The 26900-nt window shown below is 36.3% G+C and overlaps 2 protein-coding genes and 1 long non-coding RNA gene across 7 annotated transcripts in view; all 3 read left to right on the forward strand.

The window, feature by feature from the left end:
- The first annotated feature begins 1050 nt into the window (after positions 1-1050).
- On the forward strand, positions 1051-2425 carry LOC127634783 (uncharacterized). The gene is made up of 4 exons (XR_007969409.1): positions 1051-1192; positions 1432-1531; positions 1738-1833; positions 1979-2425. It is a non-coding gene; the product is annotated as an uncharacterized LOC127634783 (long non-coding RNA).
- Positions 2426-5681: 3256 nt separating this feature from the next.
- Positions 5682-20420, forward strand: LOC127634782 (probable ubiquitin-conjugating enzyme E2 W-B). The gene is made up of 6 exons (XM_052114464.1): positions 5682-5728; positions 6699-6790; positions 10523-10625; positions 13339-13494; positions 16851-16926; positions 18353-20420. Exons 1-6 carry the CDS (start codon positions 5714-5716, stop codon positions 18364-18366), a joined length of 456 nt encoding a protein of 151 aa, XP_051970424.1. The 5' UTR covers positions 5682-5713; the 3' UTR covers positions 18367-20420.
- A 1167-nt stretch (positions 20421-21587) lies between these two features.
- stau2 (staufen double-stranded RNA binding protein 2) overlaps positions 21588-26900 on the forward strand; it is a 136770-nt gene continuing 131457 nt past the window's right edge. For all 5 annotated transcript variants that reach the window (XM_052114456.1, XM_052114458.1, XM_052114460.1 and 2 more), the window contains exon 1: positions 21588-21665. The gene's annotated coding sequence lies outside the window, so the exon portion shown is untranslated. The remainder of the gene's footprint in view (positions 21666-26900) is intronic.

Raw genomic sequence — 26900 nt, forward strand, 5'->3', positions numbered from 1 at the left:
CATCTCTTAAATGCTTTTTGTAAATACATTTGATCCTTTAGGAGATCATTTAGATTTCCGTAGAACATAATTGATGTTAAACTTTGATTCCTTTCTTGTAAATGTAATCAGATGCATAGGACTGTCCAAGCCACTGCTGTGGCTTGTTTTCCTGGATGTTTTCACATGATTCTATATTCCAGCAGATGTTGAAGAGAGGACATATGGTGGTTGTAAAACTAATCTCCTCAGATGGTCATGAGTTTATTGTGAATAGGGAACATGTTTCACCCTCTGGCACCATCAAAGCTGCTGAGTGGACCCTGTGAGTACATGTTCAAAGTCTAGATTTCAAAACATGCATGCCGCTGTCAACAATAACAGCATGGGTTCAATTTCTAGGGACCTCAAATTGATTAAAGGGACACCTTGAATGTAGTGCAAGTTGCTTTGGATAAATGTGTCTGCCAAGTGAAATTAATATAACATTTTCATGATCTAAATTATTAAGCTATTTTGACTGTTTATGGGGTTTTTAACTATTTTACTCTTAAATGCAAAGTCTATCCCGCTCACTTCATCTCAAATTTTTTTCTTATGATTCAAATCTTATCAATATTTGAATTCTATGTTTTGTTTTTTTTTTTTGCCTATAGGTTAGTTTGCGCAAAATTAAACCAATGAGGTAAACTTCTGGAAGATACCCTCTCACCTTCTCTCTGAAGTGTGCATGTATTTCACCTACAAAGCTTGCTTACACCAACAGATCAACAGAAATGAAAGAATTCCCCTGCTCCTGAGATTGCACTGGACCAGCTCATACACTGTAAAAAAGCCAACTTACAAAAAGTCCTCCCAATAAACATAAAACAGTAAATTGAACTTAGATATTTTGATTGGAAGTGTTCATGCATGATACTAAGTTCATTCAACAAATTAGTTCCTTGAATGTTAAAAATGTGCAATGTTTTGTTGATCTTACTAAGTTCTTTTCGTTTTCATTGAATCTCGCGATTCTTGTCAGCACGTGCGAAGTTTGTACATTGAACGCATGCGCAGTTTGAGACATAAGCTACTTCAAAAAGTTTCAAAAAGTTGATGCAGGAGGTGAGAAGACGACGACAGCGCCAGCGGTTTCCAGAAGTTGATGCTGGTGAAAAGTGGATGACAGCGTCCTGCCTAATCAATCCGATTGTTTCCTGCACAATAACTAGTATGTATTAAATCATAATCGCCTATGTTATTTGTCATATAGAGGTATTGTGCTCTTTACAAACTGATGGTGTAACGTAATCACTCCAGATGTGAAGGAGTGGTGTCGTCTGATCAATCCAGCTTTTCTTTAAAATAACCGCTGTGAATTAATCATTTTTGTAATCGTCTGTATGTTATTTGAAATATTTAACGAATATTGTGTTCTTCACAAACTGACGGCCTAATTTCATTTCACAGTGTGTTACTGATTTCGCGCACTTTTTGGTCCTTTTCGATGCTGATGTGAAGGAGTGGTGTCGTCGTGCCTGATCAATCCAGCTTTTCTTTAAAATAACCGGTGGGTATTAATCATTTTTATAATCGACTGTATGTTATTTGTCATGTGATTTTGCGCTGTTCCCAAATAGACGGCCTAAAGTTACTCTAATTTAGCAGTGTTTGTTACTGATTTCGCACACGGGAAATGTTTCAATCGTTTTAATAATAAGGTCATAGAGCATCTGCAGATTTTATAAACAAAATATATATTTTTTTTATTTTTAGGTGACTGACATTACCTCACATCGGTAAAGAACAGCTCTTAAGGGATTGCCAATTTTTCTGCGTGAGAAGCCAGCATGTTTACTCAAGATGTGCCTGGTAAATTACCATTTCCATTTCTAAATCCTTTTTTTATACTATATTTTACATGTATTCAGGTTACTTACACAACAACGATGATGATAATAATTATTGTTATATGTAAATGTACATTTCCATTAATAACCCCCCATTATTCTCCCAGGATACTGATCCTGTGGACCACTGCACCAAAGGTGTAAAGATTGGAATTCTTACTGTGGTCAAAGATGATGTTGCTGCCGTCACATCACTGCCAAATGTGATCAACCTGGCCATAATCCTGGAAGAGGCCATTGTGCTTGATGACATTCCAGATCTGCCAGCAGCATTCGCATACTTGTTTGGTCTCATGTATGCACTCAACATGGAGTATCCAAAAGAACTTAAGTATACTTTTGAAGTAATACAAAAAATCTTCATGGATCTTGGTGGCATCTGCTCTGCAAGAGTGCAGTCATTGAAGTCTAAACTTTGCTAAATGGACAAATGCATCTGAATGACGTTCTTCCAGTGGCCATTGTTTATTTTATACTTTCATAGTTAATGACTAAAAAACAATACTGTTTTCTTTCAATGCATTCATTAATGTTAAGTATTCACTTGTTACAACCTTTGCCTTAAAGAGATAGTTCACACAAAATGAAAGTTCTTTCATCATTTACTCACCCCCAAATTCACACAGGTTTAGAACAATTTGGGGGTGAGTAAATGATAAAAGAACTTTCATTTTTGTGTGAACTATCGCTTTAAGGCAAAGGTTGTAACAAGTGAATGCTTAACATTAATGAATGCATTGAAAGAAAATAGTATTGTTTTTTTAGTCGTTTTTGTGGGAACTATCCCTTGAGGCTGGAGTTTCTCCTAGAGTTTTTTTTTTTTTTTTGGGTTGAATTAATTGTGTTTGATTTCTATGTAGACACTGGTACGTCCAAGGATCTAGGTCAGTGGATTACAGGCATATCATTGCAATTTTCAGTGTTGTTCTGACAAAAAAGTGCTGTGCATTTATAACAGCTGAGTAATGTTTGTGGTTTACTCAGATGCTTTCAATTGTTTTGGGTTCTTGGACACAATAGTAACTTGGTTTTGAGGAACTCTTAGGTTGATGTTAAATTATGCAATACATTATGTGTAAATTAGTTTTCACATAATTGTTCCTTTAAAAATCAACCAAAAATGTTAAATACATGTGAAAATGTGCCTCATGCCACAAGACAGCTAACGTATTATGGTGTACTTAACACTGTGGATTTCTCTAACATGCATTTGTACCATGCATGGAGTTAAGTGTAAAATGCATAGAGTAAAGAATTTAAAATGCAAAGTCTGCCATACAGACTTGGTACTGTAATGTTGTTGTTGTGCATTGACACAAAGTGTTTAAATAATAAAAAGTTATTTGACCCGTGTTATGGTCTGTCTTTAATTTAATTAGACTACTTAAGTAATTAATCCGTCTATATGCCTATAGATAATAGGCCTATTTGTGTTCAGTAAACCAAAAATATTTAGTTCTGTTATTTATTAGGTAAACATGACAATTTATGTTGTGACAACTTGTGATGTTAATGTAATATTTTAAGTTGGGTGGACTTTAGTCCCTGATTGTCAAGTTTACTCAAAAAAGCGCTTGCGATAAGTTGCCTTATAATTTAAAGTTGAATCAACTTTTTTTTTACAGTGTAGCTTCAAACTTAGAGGTAGATTGGAATGGAGTATGTGTTGACTGTGACCTACTTACATGCCATTTATTTGCCATTATATTTATGTCACTGATTGTGTATTTATATAAATATTTTGTTATTTTGAACCATTAAGGAGTTTGTTTTCTGTGATGAGAACAGTCTTGACTGTAGGTTTAACATCGTTATGAGTTGATCATTTGTGTTTTGTATGCAATGTTTTAAAAATATTTTATGTCTTAACGATTTTGTATTGACTAGTCTTTTGCAATTGTCTTAGTGAAGTCTGCACTAGGAATAAATATGGAAGAAAGAAATATATCACTTTCTCACCAATACCTCATTGTATTTTGGCCAGTTTATCAATTTCCAGATTGTTAACATGTCTTTTGTGGGAGATTTTCTGCAAACGCATGACTATAAGGAATAAACAAAATGGCTTAATTCTATAATAATTTACACTGCAGTACAAAAGTTTGGAATAATGTACAGATTTTGCTGTTTCGGAAGGAAATTGGTAATTTAATTCACTAAAGGGGCATTCAGCTGATCACAAAGTATAGTCAGCTAGAGCACCATCACTATTTGAAAAAAAGTCATTTTTGGTCAAATCGAGACAGGACCAATTACAGCAGCCATCACTCCAACACCTTATCCTTGAGTAATCATACAAAATTGCTAATTTGGTACTAGAAAATCACTTGCCTTTATATCAAACACAGCTGAAAGCTATTTGGTTCATTAAATGAAGCTTAACATTGTCTTTGTTTTGGAGTTGCCACAGAATGCAATAGACTGGCATGTCTTAAGATCAATATTAGGTCAAAAATGGCAAAAAAGAAACCGCATTCTCTAGAAACTCATCAGTCAATCATTGTGTTGAGGAATGAAGGCTATAAAATGCAAGAAATTGCCCAAAAACATTAAGATTTCATACAAAGGTGTAAACTACAGTCTTCAAAGACAAAGGACAACTGTCTCTAACAAGGACAGAAAGAGATGTGGTAGGCCAGATGTACAACTAAACAAGAGGATAAGTACATCAGAGTCTCTAGTTTGAGAAATAGATGCATCACATGTCCTCAGCTGACAGCTTCATTGAATTCTACCTGCTCAACACCAGTTTCATGAACAACAGTAAAGAGAAGACTCAGGGGTACAGCCTTATGGGAAGAATTGCAAAGAAAAGTCACTTTTGAAACAGAAAAACAAAAAGAAAAGGTTAGAGAGGGCAAAGAAACAGACATTGGACAACAGATAATTGGAAAAGAGTGTTATGGATCTTAACTCCATTGAGCTTTTGTGGGATCAGCTAGAATGTAAGGTGTGTGAGAAGTTCCCAACAAGACAGACACATCTATGGCAAGTGCTACAGGAAGTGTGGGGTGAAATGTCACCTGAGTATCTGGATAAAATGACAGCTAGAATGCCAAGGATCTGCAAAGCTGTCATTGCTGCACGTGGATGATTTTTTTGATGAGAACTCTTTGAAGTAGTTTAAGAAGTTCTGAACATTTATTTCAAGTTGTAATAGTAATTTTTCATGTTATTAATGTCCCGACTATACAATGTGATCAGTTGAATGTCATTTTGGTGAATAAAAGTACCAATTTCTTTCCATAAGAGCAAAATCTGTACATTATTCCAAACTTTTTCAATGTGTATAATATAAAGTTTGTGCAAAAATTACTGTTAATTATAGTTCAATCGTACCTCTTTGTCAGTTCTTCAAAACTTGAAATTGGAACAAATAGATCTCAGGAAGTTAATATTATTTTTATTGAAGAATAAAAACATAAAATCCAAATACATACATATCAAGGAACATAAACATTGGAGTTACAGTTCAAGAAAAAAAAAGGCTAAATGAAATGATAAATGCAATGATAAAAAGCTAAAGATAATACTTTAAGTTAATTCTATTATTTTTAACTATATAAAAACAGTGGATCTCGAATTATTGGTATTTACATTCTTTTTCTATAATAATAGGCCTATTTACAATAATATAAATTATAATAATAGCATATAAAAATATAAAGCATCAAAATATTATCTGCACATGCAACAAAGTAAGTTATATGTGCAGGGAAGGGGTGGATTTGATTTTTGGGACCGTGTTGAGTGTTGACAGATCGCAGTGTACTCGGATGTCACGTGATGGTGACGTCAGTCGCTCTGCGTTACTGTGCGCCACTGATGCAGGGGGATCCATCATGGCGTCGATGCAGGTAAGATCACATCTGACATCTAGCTCTGTTTAATTTATATATCAAGCCTTGATCAACTGCCGAGCGTATCGTCTCTGATAGTGTAGATGGTGTTTTATAGATAGGCCTAACAAGGCAAACGAGTTGTGGTGTGTTATTTGTTAAACAATAACTTGTCCTCATCGAGGTGCCTGAGCTGTCAGGGTGAGATTGTCGGTGCTTTAAAAGCAACAGCTGGCGATGAAGATTCACAAAAACAGTCAATATAATAGAAAGAATAAATATAGTATTTCTCAAAATATTCTTTATTTTCCCATGGCGTTAAACCTTGATTTCCCCACTTATTTTATACAACATTGCAAGGTTGCTGAGGAAATCATGGGATGTTTGAACTTACATTTTTTGTTCCTAAACTTGTACTGTATATATATATATATATAACTGTATACCCCATAAACGAATGAAATACGTAAGTTTTTTTTAGGACTGTAGAAAATGTTAGCTTTTTAGATTTGCTTATGAATACAGATTTCAGAATGAAAATGTAGGTTTAAATGGGTCAGTCACAACACAGGTTGTGTTTTAAAACTTAGTGAGATGCCCACAAACAACTCCTTTTTATTTTTTATCTATACATTTTTATAATAGAACAGTAACATAAGTTTAGACATTGCATGTATGGAATGTTGTACTGTATCTTTAAAAATGACTGTATAAATAATTGTAAAAAATACAAAGTAGCAAGATAAAGTACTGCAAAAATAAGTATAATGACACGTGTAAAAGAAAATGACATTAGTAGTCATAAATACATAAGGGGCTATTAAGGTAGACCGCTATTTTGACAGCCAGTCTTTTAAGGATACCAGCTGAAATGTTTCAGTGCTGTAGTGATTCAAAAACAATGATGAAGACTCTGGTTTATATTCTATAGATAGTTCCTAGATATGATTTTCTTTTCCTTCTATTTGTTCTCTCTTATTCTCAACAGAAGAGATTACAGAAGGAACTGTTAGCCTTGCAGAATGATCCGCCCCCTGGAATGACTTTGAATGAGAAGAGTGTACAGAACACCATCACACAGTAAGAACTTCACTTGCTGACTCAATATTTAATCTTATATCCAAGTGTGTAATAACTGTCTACTCACTGATATGCTGTATTTTTCATGAGGACACTCATATGAGAAACCTGTGATAGTGCAATATGGCTCATATTTTCTTCTGTGTATATAGTTTGTCATTATATTGCATTTTGTCATATATACTGTGTGTGTGTGTGTGTGTGTGTATATATATATATATATTTAATTGAATTGTAATTTGAAGCATTAAAGGGGTCATGACATGGGTTTTTTATTGTATTATTATGTTCCCTTAGGTGCAATTATAGTATTAATATATTATTTTTTAAGAAAAACTTTTAAAATCTAGTGATTTATGACCTTTTCCCACCCTGTTTCTCATCCTCTGATTCAAACAGTCTGTTTTGGGGGCGTTTTCCATTTAAGACTTCAGTGTTAACGCCCACTGTTATGATTGGCTAACGTCAGTGCCTATGTATCAATTATTGACGCCCCAGCCAGAACAATATGCAAGTAAACTAAGTAAAAACACTGTGATTATTCATAATGAATGAAATTGCGCTTTAAAAAGTAGTTTAAAGTTTAAAATAGATTACTTACAGTTTGCGTCGTCGTTGTTCCCAGAATAGTCGGCACGGACTTATCTTTGAGCAACAGTTTTCTGGCAAAGCCAGCATCATATTGAGATTTGTTCTCAAAACAGTCATCCTTAAAATGTACAGAACAAGCGCTTAAGTTAACACTGCCGTGACTGGAGCGTCCGCAAAAAATAAACTGCATCCATTTTTCCCTGACGTCTGGATCTTTCGGCAGCTTATTCAGAGGTTTTGTTTGACCACAGCCAGGAACAGCACATCTGTGTGGCATCGTAATTTTCCTGTGCACAAGTAGTCTCTGTCAGAGCTCGCTGTCCATCGACTGAACACTTGTGAGGCGACGGCGATACTGAAATGAGCGTAGTTGTCTTGCGCTTAAAGCGTAGTTATCTTGTGCTGGAGGCGGTCATATGCAAACGCTGGTACGTCACTTCTAACCGTCACGTCACTTCTAACCATGAATCCAGAACGAGCTGTATTTTGAGCTTGATTAAATAAATGATTCGTTTAGAATGGGGAGGACGTCTTAAAATATTAAACTTGCAGGACGTTTTAATGATACAAAGACCTCTTATATACCAAAAGATCAAGGCAAATTTGGTTTCTCATGTCATGACCCCTTTAATGGGCTGTGTTGTATCGATTACGCTTACATACATCAATTTAAATTTTTATATTATGCTAAAAATGTCCTCCGGTCTGAAAAACCTGACAAAAAGTGTTTGTCACAGTTTTCATTTGGTGTCACTTGTAAGGCTGCTTCAGTTTATCACCTGCCCAGTCAATGTATAGTATGTCTGCTCAGTCTAATAAAAAATGAAAGAGTTAAGCTGTCAGCATGAGAGGGTAGTATTGCTGTAACATACCTTTCTGGCCTCTTTTTGGCCTGTGTCTGTAAGAATGTGTCCAGAAATATCTGTTTGTCTTTTATGGAAAATGTCCCTAGAAAAAACAGGGCAAGAATGTTGTGAATAACTATAAAGGATTATCAACAGAATCTGAATATTCACTACATTGTATAACCACTCTTATGTTCAGTGTCATGATTAATAAATTATTTCATTGATATTACATCAGAAGTGGGAAAATAGAAGTGATTTACTATTGTCTTCTCAAATATGTTTTTCTCATTCTCTGCATGGCAGTGATGAAAATAAACAATTGATGTAGAGCTCAGTTTTGAAAAATCTAGCCTTAGGGGGCCATGTTATAATGGGATAAACTTAAAAGCAAAGTTCAGCCAAAATGAAAATTGTCATAATTTATTTATCCTCATGTTGTTCCAAACCTTATGATTTTATCTCCATTGTGGAAAACGAAAAGGAGATGTTAGGCAGAATGTCAGGCACAATGTTAGGGACTTACAGTCTCAGTCCCCATTCACTTTAAATTTGTGGGAAAAGAGCAGCCCAATCAATATTTATACATTTCTCTTCTTGTGTTCCACAGAAAGGCATAAGGAAAGAAAGAAAGTCGTATGTATTTGGAACAAAATAAATAAATGATGATACTGATAGAATTACATCTTTGGGGAGAACTGTCCATTTAAGATGCATCTGAACAGATCATGCTGTTCTTTTTCAAATATTTTTGTGCCTTTCTGTCATCTGAAGGAATATTATGAGGTAAACCAGAATAGTCTCACATACAAACTAAAGTAGAAACGTGAGCTCTTCTACACGCAGCACTGGTAGTCCAATATTTCCGCTCCATCTCTGGAACATTCTCAATTTTCTGAAAACAACTGCTGCTGTAGATATGTGATAATGTTGTGGCAGGAAAATGGCATGGCTGATGTCACTTTGTGTAATTGTGGAATGCTGCAAGAGTTGCATATTTGTTTTGTATTCGAGCCAGACTGGTTTCTTCACATGAACTGGGAGAGCTTTGTGGTAACTTGTATTGTTAGGGCAGAGATTTCACATTTGGGTTTTAGGTTTTAAAATGGAAGCTTTAGTTATTTGCAGACCAAGATGGATTCTGCATTGTCTGCCTTGATTTAAGGGGGAAATGCGGGTAGTTAGCCTTCGTGGAATGGATTTAAATATGGTGAAATGTGTGCTACTCTTTTTGGTATCCAATACTGCACTCTTATTGGTAGCTGATCAAAATCCAGTTCATCTAAATATTTTAAACTGAAGTTCTGTATGTAATTTCTGCGCCTCCAAAAGGAATTGCAAAAACAAACTTTGTTTTCAATACAGTTTTCTGAATATGCCCCTGGTCTGCTGTTGGTCAAACAAAGAGATATTTCTGCCCCAACTGCAATGCCGTGGTTGAGTCACATTGTTGGGGTGGGTCTCAGTGGGTCCCTCAAAACAAACGGAGACATTTTCAAAGTGCCACGGAAAGAGTGCTTGCAGTCTTTTTTTTATTTTTAGAAAATTAACCTATGGCTTATTTATAGTTGTGTCTGCATATTAAGATTGGATAGGACAAAGTATGATTACACAGAAGTTACATACTTCAGCTTTAATAAATGATAATGCAATTCTGTATAAATTTCTGGGGTTCTGCAGACACAGAATTAGAGAAGGACACACGAGGACTGGAACACACAAGCACACAGTGACAAATCCCGTTGAGTCAGTGTGTTTCTGTCGAGTCAGGAATATCACCTCACCTCATTCTTTCTCACTGACTGTTGAGTACTTTTATGCTATTTGGAAAAGGTCAACTTGCTCTCCATTGGTTAGCTGTTCCCCAAATGGCTAAAAATTTACTGGATTATCCCAGAGCGCTCAGGTCAGGGATTGGTCATGCTAAAGAGTTTGACCCCTTATGTGGTGCCTCTTCCTATACAAGCTTTTTTCAAACATAGTTCTGGGAATGTTATGCTTGTCTTGTCTTTTATCACCTTTGCTGTAGTCTTGCCACGTTTTGTCCCTCTCCTTAAATGAAAACGAAACTCTACTGATTGGTTGTGTGGAACTTGTCATAGCAAAGAGAGTGCTCATTGTAAAGCCATGCTTGTACTTTCCAGCCCTCCAAGCTTCATGAAAGTCCAGTTTTTCTTCACTATTGCACTTGTTGGTCATTTTTATGGAGCTTATAAATAGGAAGGTGGTTAGTTTAAGAGACTATTCAGTCAATCAAAAAGCAACATTATTAATGGCTCTCTGTTTGTGTTTACAGATGGATTGTGGATATGGAAGGAGCCCCCGGTACTATCTACGAGGGGGAGAAATTTCAGCTTCTTTTTAAATTTAGTAGTCGTTATCCCTTTGACTCACCTCAGGTAGGCAACAGTGCTTTCTGTGTAGTAGAACTAGAAATTATTTAGTCAATTGAAGCTTAATAATTAAATTAAAGTCCCCATGAAATCAAAATGTCTATGTTTATTAGCTTTGAGGCCATCTATATGTGAATATACCCTTAAAAGGTGACTAAATACATTTTCATCAGATAAATGCATTTATAATGTACAGGCATGCTTTCCGGGGGAACAGACCAAAAATATTGATCACTTATCATCTGTATATACCAATGTTTTTTCAATACAATGCTCTCTAGAATTAGAAAAAAACACCCCACCCCATCTGCCTATGACTTGCATGTAGCAAATCAAGGTTCCTGGCCAAGACATAAACTAAAGTATATGGGCTATTTAAAATAAAAGTCAAAAATATTTTATTCTACATATCCCAACCTACACCGATCAGCCACAACATTAAAACCACCTGCCTAATATCATTTAGGTCCCACTCATGCTGCCAAAACAGCTCTGACCCATCAAATAATGGACTCCACAAGACCTCTGAAGCTGTCTTGTGGTATCTCGCACCAAGACGTTTGCAGCAGATTCTTTAAGTCCTGTAAGTTGCGAGCTGGGGCATCCATTGATCCGACTTGTTGGTCCAGCACATCCAATAGATGCTCAATCTGATTGAGATCTGGGGAATTTGGAGGCCAAGTCAACACCTTGAACTCTTTGTCATGTTCCTCAAACCATTCCTGAACAATTTTTGCAGTGTGGCAGGGCGCATTATCCTACTGAAAGAGGCCACTACCATCAGGGAATACCGTTGCCATGAAGAGAGGTACGTGGTCTACAACAATCTTTAGGTAGGTGGTACGTGTCAAAGTCAAAAGTACGTGTCAAAGTCAAAGTCCACATGAATGCCAGGACCAAAGGTTTCCCAGTAGAACATTACCCAGAGCATCACACTGCTTCCGCCGGCCTGCCTTCTTACCATGTTGCATCCTGCTGCCATCTCTTCCCCCGGTAAACTGTGCACATGCACCCGGGCTTCCACATGATCTAAAAGAAAATGTGATTCATCAGACCAGGCCACCTTCTTCCATTGCTCCATGGTCCAGTTATGATGCTGACGTGCTCATTGTAGGCACTTTTGGCAGTGGACAAGGGTCAGCACGGGCACTCTGACCTATCTACGGCTACGCATCCCCATATGCAGCAAGCTGCAATTCTGACACCTTTCTATCATGGCCAGCATTAAGTTTTTCAGCAATTTGTGCTACAGTAGCTCATCTGTGGGAGCGGACCAGACAGGCTAGCCTTCGCTCCCCATGTGCATCATTGAGCCCTGGGTGCCCATGACCCTGTTGCCGGTTCACTTGTGTTCTTTCCTTGGACCACTTTTGGTAGGTACTAACCACTGAATACCGGGAACACCCCACAAGACCTGCCGTTTTGGAGATGCTCTGACCCAGTCGTCTAGCCATCACAATTTGGCCCTTGTCAGAGTCGCTCAGATCCTTACGCGTGTCACTTTTTCCTGCTTCCAACAACTGACTGTTCAGTTGCTGGCTAATATATCCCACCCCTTGACAGGTGCCATTGTAATGAGATAGTAAATGTTATTCTCTTCACCTGTCAGTGGTTTTAATGTTATGGCTGATCAGTGTAATTTTCTTTCAACATGTCAACATAGGAAAAGAAAACTGCAGCCTTTTCATGGGATCTTTATTAAAACATTATTTATTTATTATGCAATTGTCTCAGACAACATAGACAACCTTTACTAAATGGAGGAAAAAGCTATTTCTTTAATTGCTTTAGACAAAAGTGTTTGCTAATTGAAGAATTGTTCCTCAAATACTGTATATTTTGAATCAAACAATTGCTAAATAGTCCTACATTCCCCTTCACTGTGCTGTTTCAAATAATTAGTGAAAGAGACAACTACAGTCCCCTAATCTTTTCTTACGGTTCAACTACCTGTGCCACTGAGCCCAAATGCACCTGCGTGGGATCAATCTTTTGCACCTGCATGGGAAGGGCACTTTTGAACTTGTAGCATGAAGATTTAGAGGCCACATTTAAGGGCATTAGATCCAATCGTGTTTTACAAATCAGTTCCATTATAAATAGCAGACCTGTATAGAGCAAGTTAGATGAACAAGCTCACACACCCCACAAAGGCTTTTTAGGGATAAGAAAAGCATGACTGTATGGATACAGAGACTTGACATCCATTAATGGAAACACTCTTGATGACTTAGAGCTGATTAGAATTTATTCTTTGTATATATTCTTAGCCGCTGGGATTTTAAATGCTCTTAAACTGCACTTTAGAGTAAAGGTGACAGATGAACTTGACAACTTTTTTTTGGTGCTGCCCTAGTGGAGTTTGTGCTTTAAATGCATTTAATCGGAAGTGAGGCACAGGCTGTATTTGTTCCCCTCTGACTGAGAGCGCCAAAGTCCGGCTCTGGTGCTGGCCTCTCATACAAACTGCTGTCTCTGTCTCCAACTCCTAATCTAGCGGATTCATGCCAATTGTGAGGACTAAGCACTGGCTTATGCATAAGTTTCTTTTTGTCTGTATTAATGCAGGAACGTGGTATTGTTCCAAAAGGCTACTTTTCCCCAGTTCCTTCAATTCAGCTCAGTGTATGAGTGTTTTTGTTCTGATTGATGCTAAATACCATATTTGTCTGAAAGAGATGAAAACACTTATGTGTATGCACGTATTCTGTTTTGGCAGGTAATGTTCACAGGAGACAACATACCTGTCCATCCTCACATTTATAGCAATGGCCACATCTGCCTGTCCATCTTAACAGAAGACTGGTCACCGGCTCTTTCAGTGCAATCTGTCTGTCTTAGCATTATTAGCATGCTGTCTAGCTGCAAAGAGAAGGTAAGTGTCTCACACTACAATGCTTGTTCTCTTGTGGTTAAAAAATAATTCAAAAAGGTAGATGGGCATTTGGTTATAGATACTTAATATCTTTTGTTTCTGAAGTTACACTTCTGATTAATGTAAAAGTGGTTAAGGTGCACTAAGATACATTTGCAGTACATACACAATCTGACAACACAAGAAAAACGTGTGTACGTGCGATATGAAATCATCAGTTTGTTTTCAGCTTTTGATGTCAAAACGTAAACAGTCATACACACATTAATTGTGCACATTGGTAAACATTGATAAAGGAGTTTACATACAGAGTGAAATCAGATTAATGGGTAAAAATTAGGGCTGTCAATCAATTAAAAATGTTAATCGAATTAATTACATGGTATCCCGATTAATTAATTGCGATTAATCACATTTACAAATATTTGCTGAAAAAGCCCCTCATATAACAATAACTCAATATATAATGATTATACATATTTATATTAGGGCTGTCAATTTGACATGTTAATTCAGTGCGATTTAATTTTACAAAAAATAACACGTTAAAAAAATTACGCAATTAATTGCATGCCCACGGACCATAATAAGGAATATTCCTGAGAAATGCAAGCTTGTAGTACCACCTGTTTACTCCAGAGGGCAGTAAGTGAAATTCCAGCTGTATGAGCAACGCGCAGTTCATACAGTGAAGAAAACACTTCAGTAGGCAGAACAACACAAACATGCATTATTTTCTTGCGTTCAAAACACTCGGAGCGCAAATGTGAACTAAGGGATCTCAAGATGTGTTTAAAGAGTCGAGTATGAAACTATATTTAACTTGACACAGTGACCTAAACATTTTATGTTTATGACGCAACACACCCGAGACATCTGACGTAGGTGTACATTGATGGGTCCTTAAACAAGCCCTCATAATAAATCTCCAAATGATTGACAAATTCACTTGTGAAATGGACTGCTGTGAACTGTGTGCCAATGATTGACTTCTGATCAATAATATGATAGTATACAATGCATTGTATTCTAAAGCCGCTTTTTGTATGGCCTTATCAATGATTAACTCTTCTGCTACAAGAATGTAAAGCATTTTAATTATCTGAATATTTATATATATATATATATATCTCAATATCAATGTATGTGGGCCGAACAGTTTTAGCTTAAACTGTTTTTGACCTTATTATACATGTTGTTGGCTTTTTAAACATAATAATGATTACATTTCACACTTACTTAAGATGAAGACTTACCAAGTCATACCAGTCTTGGAGAAAAAGCTACTTTATTTGATGCTTTTCATTTGATTTATGATGCTGGCCACACATTCATGGCACATATTCAGCTCTACCATGTTGAGATAAAATGACCAGCCGAATATGACTTGCTTTTCTCAGTAATCGCTTGTAGTTGGATTCTTTCACTCTTGGAATAAATTAATCATGGCTGACTGCAATGCCCTCTAGGTCCTCGTGGTGGTGTAGTGACTCGCCTCAATCCGGGTGATGGAGGATGAGTCTCAGTTGCGTCTGAGACAGTCAATCCGTGCATCTTTTAACGTGGTTGTTGAGAGCGTTACTACTGAGACATAGTGCGTGTGGAGGCTTCATGCTATTTACCGCAGCATCCACACACAACTCACCACACGGCCCACTGAGAGCGAGAACCACATTATAGTGACCACAAGGAGGTTAACCCAATGTGACTCTACCCACCCTAGCAACTAGGCCAATTGGTTGCTTAGGAAGCCTGTCTGGGGTCACTCGGCACGCCATGGATTCAAACTTGTGACTCCAGGTGTGGTAGTCAGTATCTTTACTCAAATAGCACATTTTTACAATATAATCATTAACTGAGAATGTCTGGTTTTGCATGTTGCTGCATCTATGCCGCTTGGTGTCTGTGCAACATAAAAATAAACACTATAAAACATTTTAAATGTTCAATTTTAATCAATATATAAATAAAAAGACAAATATTAAATGAGTGCACCTTTAAAATATTTTCAAGATATTGCTAGGTAGAGAGTTCTAATATGGAACACATTAGACATATAGTTTTCAGTGGCCCACTCTCAATAACCTTTTTTAATTTATGGCCATTGTCAAAGCCAATACTCACTGTGGTAATCCATAAATATCTTTATATTCTGTAGAAAGCCGAAGCTTTGTTATACAGTATAGCAGAAATTCTGTCAGTGTAAAAGCTCAAGGCATGCCTGCTGTTGATGTTTTGCTGCTGCTTTGCGTATTCGTTACAGCTGCAAGATGTGTGAAACAGTTCTTACATTGCTTCATGCAGCTGTATCTTGTTCCTCTGAAAACCAAAGGCTTACTAATTACACAAATCGCATAAAAGTCATAGCGCTGACTTTTAATAATTGACAATCTCGGACCTTATGAGACAGGAAAGGAAGTCAGCTGAACCTGAAAAATTAATCATCTTTTTCACTGGGGGGTCTGGGTAGCTCAGCAAGTAAAGATGCTGACTACCACACCTGGAGTCACAAGTTCAAATACAGGGCATCCTGAGTGACTCCAGTCAGGCTTCCTAAGCGGCACCGGTTGCTAAAGGGTGGGTGGAGTCATGTTGGGTTAACCTCCTTGTCGTCGCTATAATGTGGTTCTCGCTCTTGGTGGGGCGCGTGGTGAGATGTACGTGGATGCCGCAGAGAATAGAGTGAAGCCTCCACATGCGCTAGGTCTTCGCAGTAACAACAAGCCACGTGATAAGATGCACGGATGACGTCCCAGATGCGGAGGGAACTGCGTCCTCTGCCACCCGAATTGAGGCGAGTTACTATGCCACCACGAGGACTTAGAGCGCATTGGAATTGGGCATTCCAAATTGGGGAGAAAAAAAATCATCTTTTTCACTCACACAACATGTAAAACGTATTGTAGATGGTCAAACACTACAGTGCTCTTTGAATGTTGGCTGAAAAATAGTTTTATGAAAGTTACATGATATCTACAGCAGTTAATTAAGTGGTGCTCTTTAAAGGAGTAGTTCACCTCAAAATAAATATTCTGTCATGTACTCACCATCACGTTTTTCCAAACATGTTGTTTGACATTTTTGTTATTCCATGGAACACAAATGGAGATGTTAAACAGAATGTTAATCTCAGTCATCATTTACTTTCATTGCATCTTTTTTCCATATAATGTCAGTGAATGGCGACTGAGACTAGCATTTGCCTAACATCTCCTTTGGTGTTCCATGGAAGCACATGGTACATGTTTTGCACTACCACATCTGTGACAAAAAATCTAGTTATTAATAGTCATGAATTTTGCAAACATCAGCCCCCAAAAAGTTTATTTGAATTACTATTATTTTGTTTTTTACAGAGACGGCCTCCTGATAACTCCTTTTACGTACGGACGTGTAATAAAAATCCAAAGAAGACAAAGTGGTGGTATCATGGTGAGAACTGATATAATCTCAGCAAAAAAGAAACGTCCTCTCACTTTCAACCTCTTTTCTTTTCAGCAAAGTTAACATGTGTAAATATTTGTATGAACATAAAAAGATTCAACAACTAAGACATAAACTGAACAAGTTTCACAGACATGTGACTAACAGAAATGGAATAATGTGTCCCTGAACAAAATGAGGGAGGGGTGTCAAAATCAAAAGTAACAGTCAGTATCTGGTGTGGCCACCAGCTGCATTAAGTACTGCAGTGCATCGCCTCCTTATGGACTGCACTAGATTTGCCAGTTCTTTCTGTGAGATGTTACCCCACTCTTCCACCAAGACAATAGCCCTAGCCCTCACCTTCTGATCCAACATTGTCAGGGTCATGGCAGGATGAGCCTGCAGGAAGGGTACCACATGAGGGAGGAGGATGTCTTCCCTGTAATGCACAGCAATGAGATTGGCTGCAATGACAACAAGCTCAGTCTGATGATAGCTGTGGCACACCGCCTCAGACCATGATGGACCCACCACCTCTTAATCGATCCCGCTCCAGAGTACAGGCCTCGGTGTAACGCTCATTCCTTTGACAATATACGTGAGTCTGACCATCACCCCTGGTGAGACAAAACCGTGACTCATCAGTTTGCCTTTCTGGTCCAGCGAAGGTGGGTTTGTGGTCATAGGCGATGCTGCTGGTGATGTTTGGTAAAGACCTGCCTTACAACAGGTCTACAAGCCTTCAGTCCAGCTTCTCTCAGCCTCTCAGACAGTCTGAGCACTGATGGAGGGATTGTGCATTCCTGGTGTAACTCGGGCAGTTGTTGTTGCCATCCTGTACCTGTCCTGCAGATGTGATATTCGGATGTACTGATCCTGTGCAGGTGTTGTTACACATAGTCTGCCACTGTGAGGATGATCAGCTGTCCTTCCTGTCTCCCTGTAGCGCTCTCTTAGGCGTCTCACAGTATGGAAATTGCAATTTATTGCCCTGGCCACATCTGCAGTCCTCATGCCTCCATGCAGTATGCCTAAGGCACGTTCATGCAGATGAACAGGGACCCTGGGCATCTTTCTTTTGGTGTTTTTCAGAGTCTGTAGAAAGGTTTCTTTAGTGTCTTAAGTTTTTGTAACGGTGACATTAATTGCCTACCGTCTGTAAGCTGTTAGTGTCTTAATGACTGTTCCACAGGTGCATGTTCATTAATTGTTTATGGTTCATTGAACAAGCATGGAAAATATTGTTTAAACCCTTTACAATAAATATCTGTGAAGTTATTTGGATTTTTACAAAATTATCCTGAAAAGGGATGTTTCTTTTTTGCTGAGTTTATAAGTTTGCTATAAATCTAACATTTATTAAATTTTCTTTTTAGTGGATGTTTACATGTAACTTTGTTTTTACTTTCTTTTTTTTTTTTTTTTTTTACAGATGATACCTGTTAATATGAACTTTCTAGAACTGGATGAAAGAAGTTCTACTGTCCTATTAAAGCACTTTTTTTAAAAATCGTATGGTCTCTGAACTTCAACCTTGGCCTCAAACCACAAGCATGGACTCAGACCACAATCATGGGAGAGGATCTCATCTGCGTTACCCAGCCAGTTGGATGCATGTTTGGGAAACAATAGATGAAGAGTGTAAAATGTATTTTAAAGTGGATGGAATTAGACCCATCATGGGTTAGTGTGGAGAAAAGAAAAGATTTATCCAAGAAGGAACTCTTTGTAGTGAGATGATTTCTGTCTTGGACCACACGTGTTCCTGTTAGTTTTTTACCGCAGGTAAGTTTTAAGGTCCAAATGTCTCATGCAATAACAATGAAAGGTGCATAGCCGGGCCAACAATGACAAATCAAATCAAAATGTTGAGAATTAAGAAATCTAAAACTAGTCTCAATCGCTTTGCTTTCCTCTTTGTTTTTTATTGTAACTGAAATGATATGCACTGTGAAATGATTCAAGATATGTTCACAGAAATAGCACACCACTTCGGGGGGTAGGATTTCTGGTGCTTCACTGTAAATAGCTTAATTTAAATATGGTACTTTTTTTTTTTTTATCTCATTTATCTTTTTAAGTTCTGACATCATGGCAAATGGTTACATAATTCATGCTGTTTGGGCTAAATGTGTCCTTGAGCATCCTAACAAAGTAAACCTTGATCAACCACGCCCTCATATTTACCTCTACTTGGTCAAATAGGGTCATCCCTTTGTTCCATAGTTTTGCCTTTGGCAGATTAAATCAAAGGTTACCCAGTATATTGAATGTGGGCAAGAACTGTCTGTGTTGTGTTCTGTTTTTAATATTGACCTCTCAACTGAAATCTCTTTTAAAGTTCAATTTTAAAACCATTTTCTTCCACGTTATTCCTTTTTTTCACTCTTTAAATTATTTTTGTCGTGCTTTTATTAAATGGTGCCAGTTATGAACAAAGGTTATATATTTTGTTCTATATAACCTCCAATAGCTGATAATGGAAATCATTGTGATTTATACATTCTGCAAGGTAAACATTGAGAGTTGATTCTCCTGGTCAGTTGAGTCTCTCTGGTTAAGGTAACCTTTTCAAATACAAATCAAACCATCTTTAAAAGATGTATTTTCCATTTAATTAGCCTATATTTACTTCTAAAGGACAGTTTAGGGGGACATACAATACTTACTGTATATGTCAGATTTGATGCTTACTGTATAGCTCTTAAAATTACAAGTGAAATTTGTTAACTTGGCAGCATGGTCAATATTTTAATAATGTAATGGCAGAGCACATATTTGATAATAGTTGTGTCCTCTGCACTTTTTTGCCCCTCAAAATTATTATTTTTTCTCTCCTATTAACTGTTATTAGGATCAAAGATTCTTTGGTTACATATATTTTGTGTTTGCTGGGATAAAAAAAGCCCCCGTAAGATATTCTGTCCCCAACAATTGTATATGTTTGATGTTCATTCTCTAGTTGCTAATGTGAGATTTCACACTGTTAATTAACTTCATACACTCCAAAGATGTATTTCTTAGCAATCCATTCATAAGTACTTGAATATTCAAAACTTGGTTGGCTTGTCTCCATTTCCATTGGCTGTGGTACAGTGTACTTCGACTTCCAAGTGAATGTGTTTGTGTAGGAAAAAATGGAGATGGCCATAGCTTAACCTCTGCACACAATATATATGTTAAACATATAATTGTCATTACTACTAAAGAATATGTGTACAAATTGCAACAGGGCTAAAACAAATGTGTGATTGGTGGCTGAGAATAATTGTGACACCTGTCGTCATGAGAGGTCAATAAGTGTAGACTTTTTTTTTTGTTAATGAATGGTTCTATTTAAGTTTTGGTTTGCAAGTTGTAATGAAAATGAATCAAAAAAATATTTTTATTGTTTTTGCTATGTAGAAATAATGTAATTTGTGCCTGTTAATTTAAGGAATAAAAACAGGTTTTGAGTCATTGTTATTACTTTACACATTGCATGACCACATGATGAAGAACTGGTATGCAGCTTTTAAAGAATTAATGGTATGGGAAAATCATATTTGCATCTACAAAATTGTATTTTAGAAAATTTGTGACGACATAACATTGCCTTAAATAGTTAAAGGCACTCTCAGAAACTTTTTGTTTGCATAATCTAACAGTGACACCTAGTGGTGTGGGTGCTGTATCTTTCGAAATCAAAAGTTTTCAGTTATAGATGCCATTATTGAAATTCTCTGTTCACAATCAGCCATGATTAATTTTATCTAAGAGTGAACATTAAGCAAGTAGTATTCGGCTGGTCATGTGATTTTAAAGTGGCAGCCCCATGAGGGCCCCTGTCCCATGCACTGTTGAATAAACATCTTTAAGGTTACTGGTATGATAAAGAGTCCTCATCTCATGTCAGTGCTCATGATTTTAAATGTAGTTTAAAAATGACAATTAATTTCTTTAGGAGTTAAATTTTTTAAGAAAAAAACTAATATTGAATGCACCTTTAATAATGATGATGGTGATAATAAAGATTTTTTTTTTTTTGCACAATACAAACACTTAAAACTCAATATTCAATAAATCAAATGCATACCTGAATCTTGAATAATAATTTCAGAGTAGAAATTGAAGAGACTATCTTTTTTTTCTGCCAGTAAACATATATGTTTTGCATAAGCATGAAGATTTTAGCATTTACACACACATTTAGTATGGATTTGTATTTTTATTTACACATCCCATAAACAAAGAACAGTGATCACTGTATTAAAGGAAATACATGAGGGGAAAAAGCCAATGTATCAGAAAAAATAGGGATATTATTTATAATATATATATAAAAGATACATAAAGTTAAAATATATATACAAAAATGAAACAAAGTAAACATAAATAAGAGAAATGCTCAATAAGTTAGAAAAACAAGGTCAACCTTAGAAAAGCATGGCATTTAAATGTACAGTGGATTCATTTATCTCCAGTCAGTATCAGGAAGTCGGACTGCACCATCTATGCGACAGAGGAGGGGTGCACTCTTATTTCGGTATACTCTAATTACTTGCCAAAAACAGTATAGAAACTTTTCTATCCTTGATGATTAAACACAAGTACGTGTAATGTAACATACTACAGTAAACTGTCCTCGGAGTGCAATATATTGCGTAAAGGCTGTTAGGCATAAAATGGTTTGCTCCTGGTCTCATTAGTTCTCTTTAGTGTTTGCCAAGGTTGGAGGTGTAACTGGGGTCTGGCCCTGGACGAAGGTAAAGCATTCAAAATAACTGCATACTCGTTTGAAGTAGTGATATATTCAGATTTACAGATGAAATTGCGACATGTCATTTGTTTGTTTAATGTCTGGAGAAGCGGTGTGCATCGTTCAGCCGTGAGGGGGTATTTAGTCGTTCAGCCATGATGTCTACATATTCCCAGCTGAGTTCAGACCGGTGGCCTGCATGCTAGAAAGGGATTTCAAGGCTGTATTCCAAAACATAGTGTGCAACCTACCTAGACATCGTTTTTGGGCGTCATAAGCATCGATTAGTTTGTGAAACACAGTTCTAGACTGATTTATACAACTGTTTAGGGGTCAGTAACACATCTCACTCTTGCGTTTTGTTAATCAGACTTCTTTCATCTTCAGCAACAAGAAAATGACACTGTTATTCAATGCATAGACATAGAGGAAAGGCAGAGACACTGGTTGAGATGTTCATCCAGCCAGCTGGGGAATGACAGTGACCTCTCTTTTGTGATTTTGCAAAGTGTGTTTGGTATACAAATAAAATTTATCTTCTCAGCCCAAGTGTCCAGGATGTATCTGGTTGGTGGCCAAATGTCAATTACACTTAAGGCTACCTCCAGCCTACACTACCTACTAGGATTAATGTTATCCATTGCTTTTGATGCTTTTGTAGTTGAAGATGTGAAGGAACATCGTTGCAGTAATTTTACATTTGTGTTTTTGGAATGGTCACAAACATTTCTATAATATATCTAGTTGAAAATATTTTATCTGGTAAAAATGGCTCTTTGTATATGTAATCTCTACTGAACAATGTTTAAAAGTCCTTATCCAATAATCAAAAGGTGTGGTAACTCTGTTGTGTTATCCTGTAGTTTAGAATCTTGCTGATAATTTGATGCCAATTTCTGAACAATGAAACCTGGACAAATGAGGTGAAAAGACCATTGAAAAGTTCTAAATTAAGACCGTGCTTTTAGGAAACACTGTGATCTAATAGTTGATGGATTCAGAACCGGTCCTCCCACGCGTGTGTCCTAAACACAGTCATATTTTACTATGATCTTATTCAAGTGGTGGTTGGATTGGAACACAAGCCTTTGACACAGGTAAAAACTGAGATTTATCTGTGCCACTTTTCTGCAACAAAGTGTAGATTTTTCTATTGCATGCACTTTTTCCAGTGCAGTTGTTTTATTTGACTTTGGCTTACACCAGTGGCGATTCTAGGATTTCAATATTTGGGGGGCTCTGCCCCAATGACACTATAAGATGAGCACATTTAATATATTACATTTTTTTCCTCCATTTATTAACAAAACTTTTAGAATTTCTATAAAGTAATTTCTATAAAGTTATATCAAACACCACAAAATCCTAATATTACAATAAAAGTCACATTTATCTTGGTCATTATATAGTGGAGTGAATTAACTTCAAGATTATGCTTCTCTGTATATAGTACAGTATGCCATTAATGCGTGACTCAAGTCTTTAGAATTTGTTAAAAAGAGAAAGTCACTCGGAAAAGAGATTTTGAATCTCAAGAGACTACCTGGTAAAATAAAGGTATGAAATAGAAATAAAAATAAAAAAGTTTGTATTGTACTTATTAGTTCAGTGACCATTTTTCTACAAGGTTTATTTTCTTTGTGCTTTATCAGTAGTTTAATTACTCAGAGTCGTTCATTATTGAAAGTTTAATTATAATTTAGTAAAAATCTGTGCATCTATTAAGAGACTTCAACTGAGTGTTTAAGCATCATAAGGAATTCCTCGCAAATGACAACAAATATCTTCCATTTGCTGTGCATTACTGTCAGACTATACAAAAAAGACAACAAAATTAGCCTAAAATAATTACAAGTTTTAATTACATCTTGATGACAGTGTAATGCCATAAGTCACTTTACTCTTAATTCATCCAGCCCCTTCCACTCCTTGTTAAACGAGATTACCGAACTATATGAACGACATGCCTCCTCTTCTTGAGTTGACTAACAGACGCTGATTCATGCTCATTGAGTAAAGGTTTTTTTTCGTTCAGTGGGTTGGACCAATGATGTGCTCCTTCGCAGCCCACACTCCAGTGCTATTGGTTCGCAATATAGTCAGTCTTAACAGATGAGAAAAGCCACTAAAGCATTCTTGCACTTCATACAAGTGCAGTGCTGTCTGTGGCTGTTTAAAGGATTTAATCAGTACTATTGCAGTCACAGATTTTTAGGTGGGTTGAGATTAATTTGATCAACGGCTATGGCTTACTGACATTACAGCCTGCCAACACTATTGGGGTATGTGTTCCCATTAAGCCCACCAAAATCTGTTTTCAGACGTTTTTTTTATTTTATATTTTCTTAGTTGACATGGAAAAATGTGGATATATTTATATCTCACTTGAAGTTTTATGTCAATTCCAACAATTTCCAAAATATTAAATAAAAATATGTCATGAAATATGCGAAAAGTCTAGAATGGGATTAAATGGTAAATAATGTACTGCTTAAGCCCATGGGTTCCAATTAAGCCCTCTTTTTGATTAATTGAAAAAGATTAATATTTTATTGTTTACAATTTGTACAACATATCCAACAAAACTGGTAAACATAATTTAACCTTTACAGCAATATGAGTTCCAATATTACAGCTTCTATATTGTGTAAAAAAATACATCAGTTGCTGATCAGTAAATGCATTTTGTGAACCGACTAAATACGACCCCTGGCAAAAACTATGAAATCACCATTCTTGGAGGATGTTCATCCAGCTTTTTTACTTGGTAGCAAATAAACAAATCATAGATATTACCTTTTTTTTTTTTTTAATAGCTGAAAATTCTGGCTTTGTGAAACATCCATAAAACAAATTCAATTACATTTATTTTAATTAATAGCATATATATTTTCCAGATCAAATAGAGGAAAAGATTATGGAATCACCTTGTAATTTGCATTTCTAAAACAAATACCAGCACAAGTCTAAAAATGCAAATTAGTCTGCAGTGCTTACAGACCTCAAGCTGTTGGACTTGGCTAATTGAAAGGAAAAATTTCCCCAACAATAGTTGATTATAAAACTCCTTCAAGGAGAGTGGCAAAAGAAGTTGGTTGCTCCCAGTCAGCTGTGTCTAGAATTTGGTGCAAGTACAAACAAAATAGGAAGGTTATAAAAGGAAAACATACGGGTAGACCAAAGAAGACAAAGCATCAGGATAGAAAACTCAAAGCAATATGCCTTGAATACAGAAACTACACAACAAAACAAATGAAAAACAAATGGGCAGAAATTGGATTTAGTGGAGTTAAAAAATTGGTCCATGACAAGGCTCCATCCCGCAAAGCTGATCTGTCAACCGCTATTCGAGAAAGTTGGAACCAGCTTGATCGAGAATATTGTTTTTCATTAGTGAAGTCCATGCCTCAAAGAATTCAGGCCATAATGAAAGCAAGAGGAGGAGCAAAAAAGTATTTTTTTTTTCCATAATTTTTTCCTCTACTTGATCTGGAAAACAATATTCCATTTAATTAAAATAATGTAATTTGATTTGAGGGATGACATTTTTTTTTGTGTTATCTGTGATTTGTTTATTTTTGCTACAAAGTAAAAAAGCTGTGTGAACATCCTCTTAGTGTGGTGATTCCATAATTTTTGCCAGGGGTTGTGCACTTCATCATTAATACATTTAAGAGATGCATTATTTACATTTTATGTATTACATTCTTTTTTAAATTTAAATGTAAAGTTCTCAATGAAAATTAGACATGTAATTAAAAAGGAAAATCTAAGAAAGGGATAATGCAGTGTTTCCCAACCAGTAGTGTGCCGTGAAAGATTATGAAATTCCACAAAATAAATAAATGCATGAAAAAAAAAAGATAATTTCAGGGATCCAAACTCCTCACCTTTTGGAGAAATTGCTATTTTGGAACCATAATTGGTCAATTTTGTTATTGTGAAGAGCAATGATTAATGTGCAAAAGTGAATGATGTTTATTTGTGTTAAGTGTCTTCCACATGACTCGCGTCAGCGCTGCAGAATACATTGAAGTCAATGAAGTGACTTTACACCAAAGTATTTTTCACACACGTGTTTTTGCTTCACCAATAATGTCTTTGAGAGTACTAAGCAACAAGAAATATAAAAAAACTGTCCAAATTTGTGAAGAGACATTGAATGTAACATAATTTCTTTTAATTAAATATTACCTGATCGTTTACAAATTTAAGAGACCCAGTTATTGAACTAATTTAAATTCATCAAGAAAATGCTTAGACCTAAACATAAATTAGTCATTTCATTACTTTCTGATATCAAAGCAACAGCAAGCTTTTCTCTCTCTTCCAAATACTTGTTTTCAATGTTTATTGTGCACTTCTCCTGCTTTTTTACATGTCAAACTCGTAAAATCGCCCCTAAGTGACGCGTTCTGCAACTCTTGTCATGTGGAGTGCAATGCGGTGCTTGAGGCTGCCGTTGAATGACGAAATGACATTATTGAAACTCAAAATTATTATTTGTTTATTATTGTGGTCTTTTCTGATAAAAGCCATGCTCATCAGTTTAAATAGGCTACTGTAGGAAAATGATACCATAGATCTGCTTTGTGTATATAATTCTTATACTGAAGTCAGTAGATTTGTAGCCATGCAATTTCAATAAAGGAGAAGGTTAGGACGTTATTGAAACTCACTGTTATTGTTGTCTTTTTGGATGAAAAGTAATGCTTAGACTGAAGGAAGACTATAGATCTGCTTTGTTCTTTTAATGCTTAAACACTATAAAGTCTCTTGGTAGATTTTTGTCATGAATGACTCAAAATGATTCACTGATTCACACATAGCACATAAGATGCTCATTTGTCGCCACCTAGTGACATTTCCAGAAGGGGTCACTGAACTGATCGGTTAATAAAATGTAATACATTTGTGAAACTGAAGCAAAAATACAAATAAATACTCTTTATTTTGCAGCTTATTCTGCACAGTTGTAAACTTGAATCACTAAAATAGCTAGAATTCATGCTTTAAGCTTATTTATTTTATTTTTTTTAAATCTCCCCAGAAAGATTTTTCGTGGAGCAGTGATTTTCTTACATTTTTCACCCCTCATGAGTTTGTATCTCTAATTTGTTGTGCATTGCAATAACAAATCCACAAATTAGAAAAGAAGCAAATTTGTTGTTTTTTCATTACCCATTTAGCGCTATGCCACCTGTGACCACACAGCGTATCCTAACCATGTGATTTTGTTTTT

Source organism: Xyrauchen texanus, chromosome 42 (genome assembly GCF_025860055.1).
Source record: "Xyrauchen texanus isolate HMW12.3.18 chromosome 42, RBS_HiC_50CHRs, whole genome shotgun sequence".
NCBI classification, from domain to species: domain Eukaryota; kingdom Metazoa; phylum Chordata; class Actinopteri; order Cypriniformes; family Catostomidae; genus Xyrauchen; species Xyrauchen texanus.

Excerpts from the sequence above, each read along its gene's own strand:
- LOC127634782 (XM_052114464.1), top strand. Across the intron at positions 6,791-10,522 it reads GTACAGAACACCATCACACA|ATGGATTGTGGATATGGAAG; the intron begins GTAAGAACTTCA and ends TTGTGTTTACAG. Across the intron at positions 13,495-16,850 it reads TGTCTAGCTGCAAAGAGAAG|AGACGGCCTCCTGATAACTC; the intron begins GTAAGTGTCTCA and ends TGTTTTTTACAG.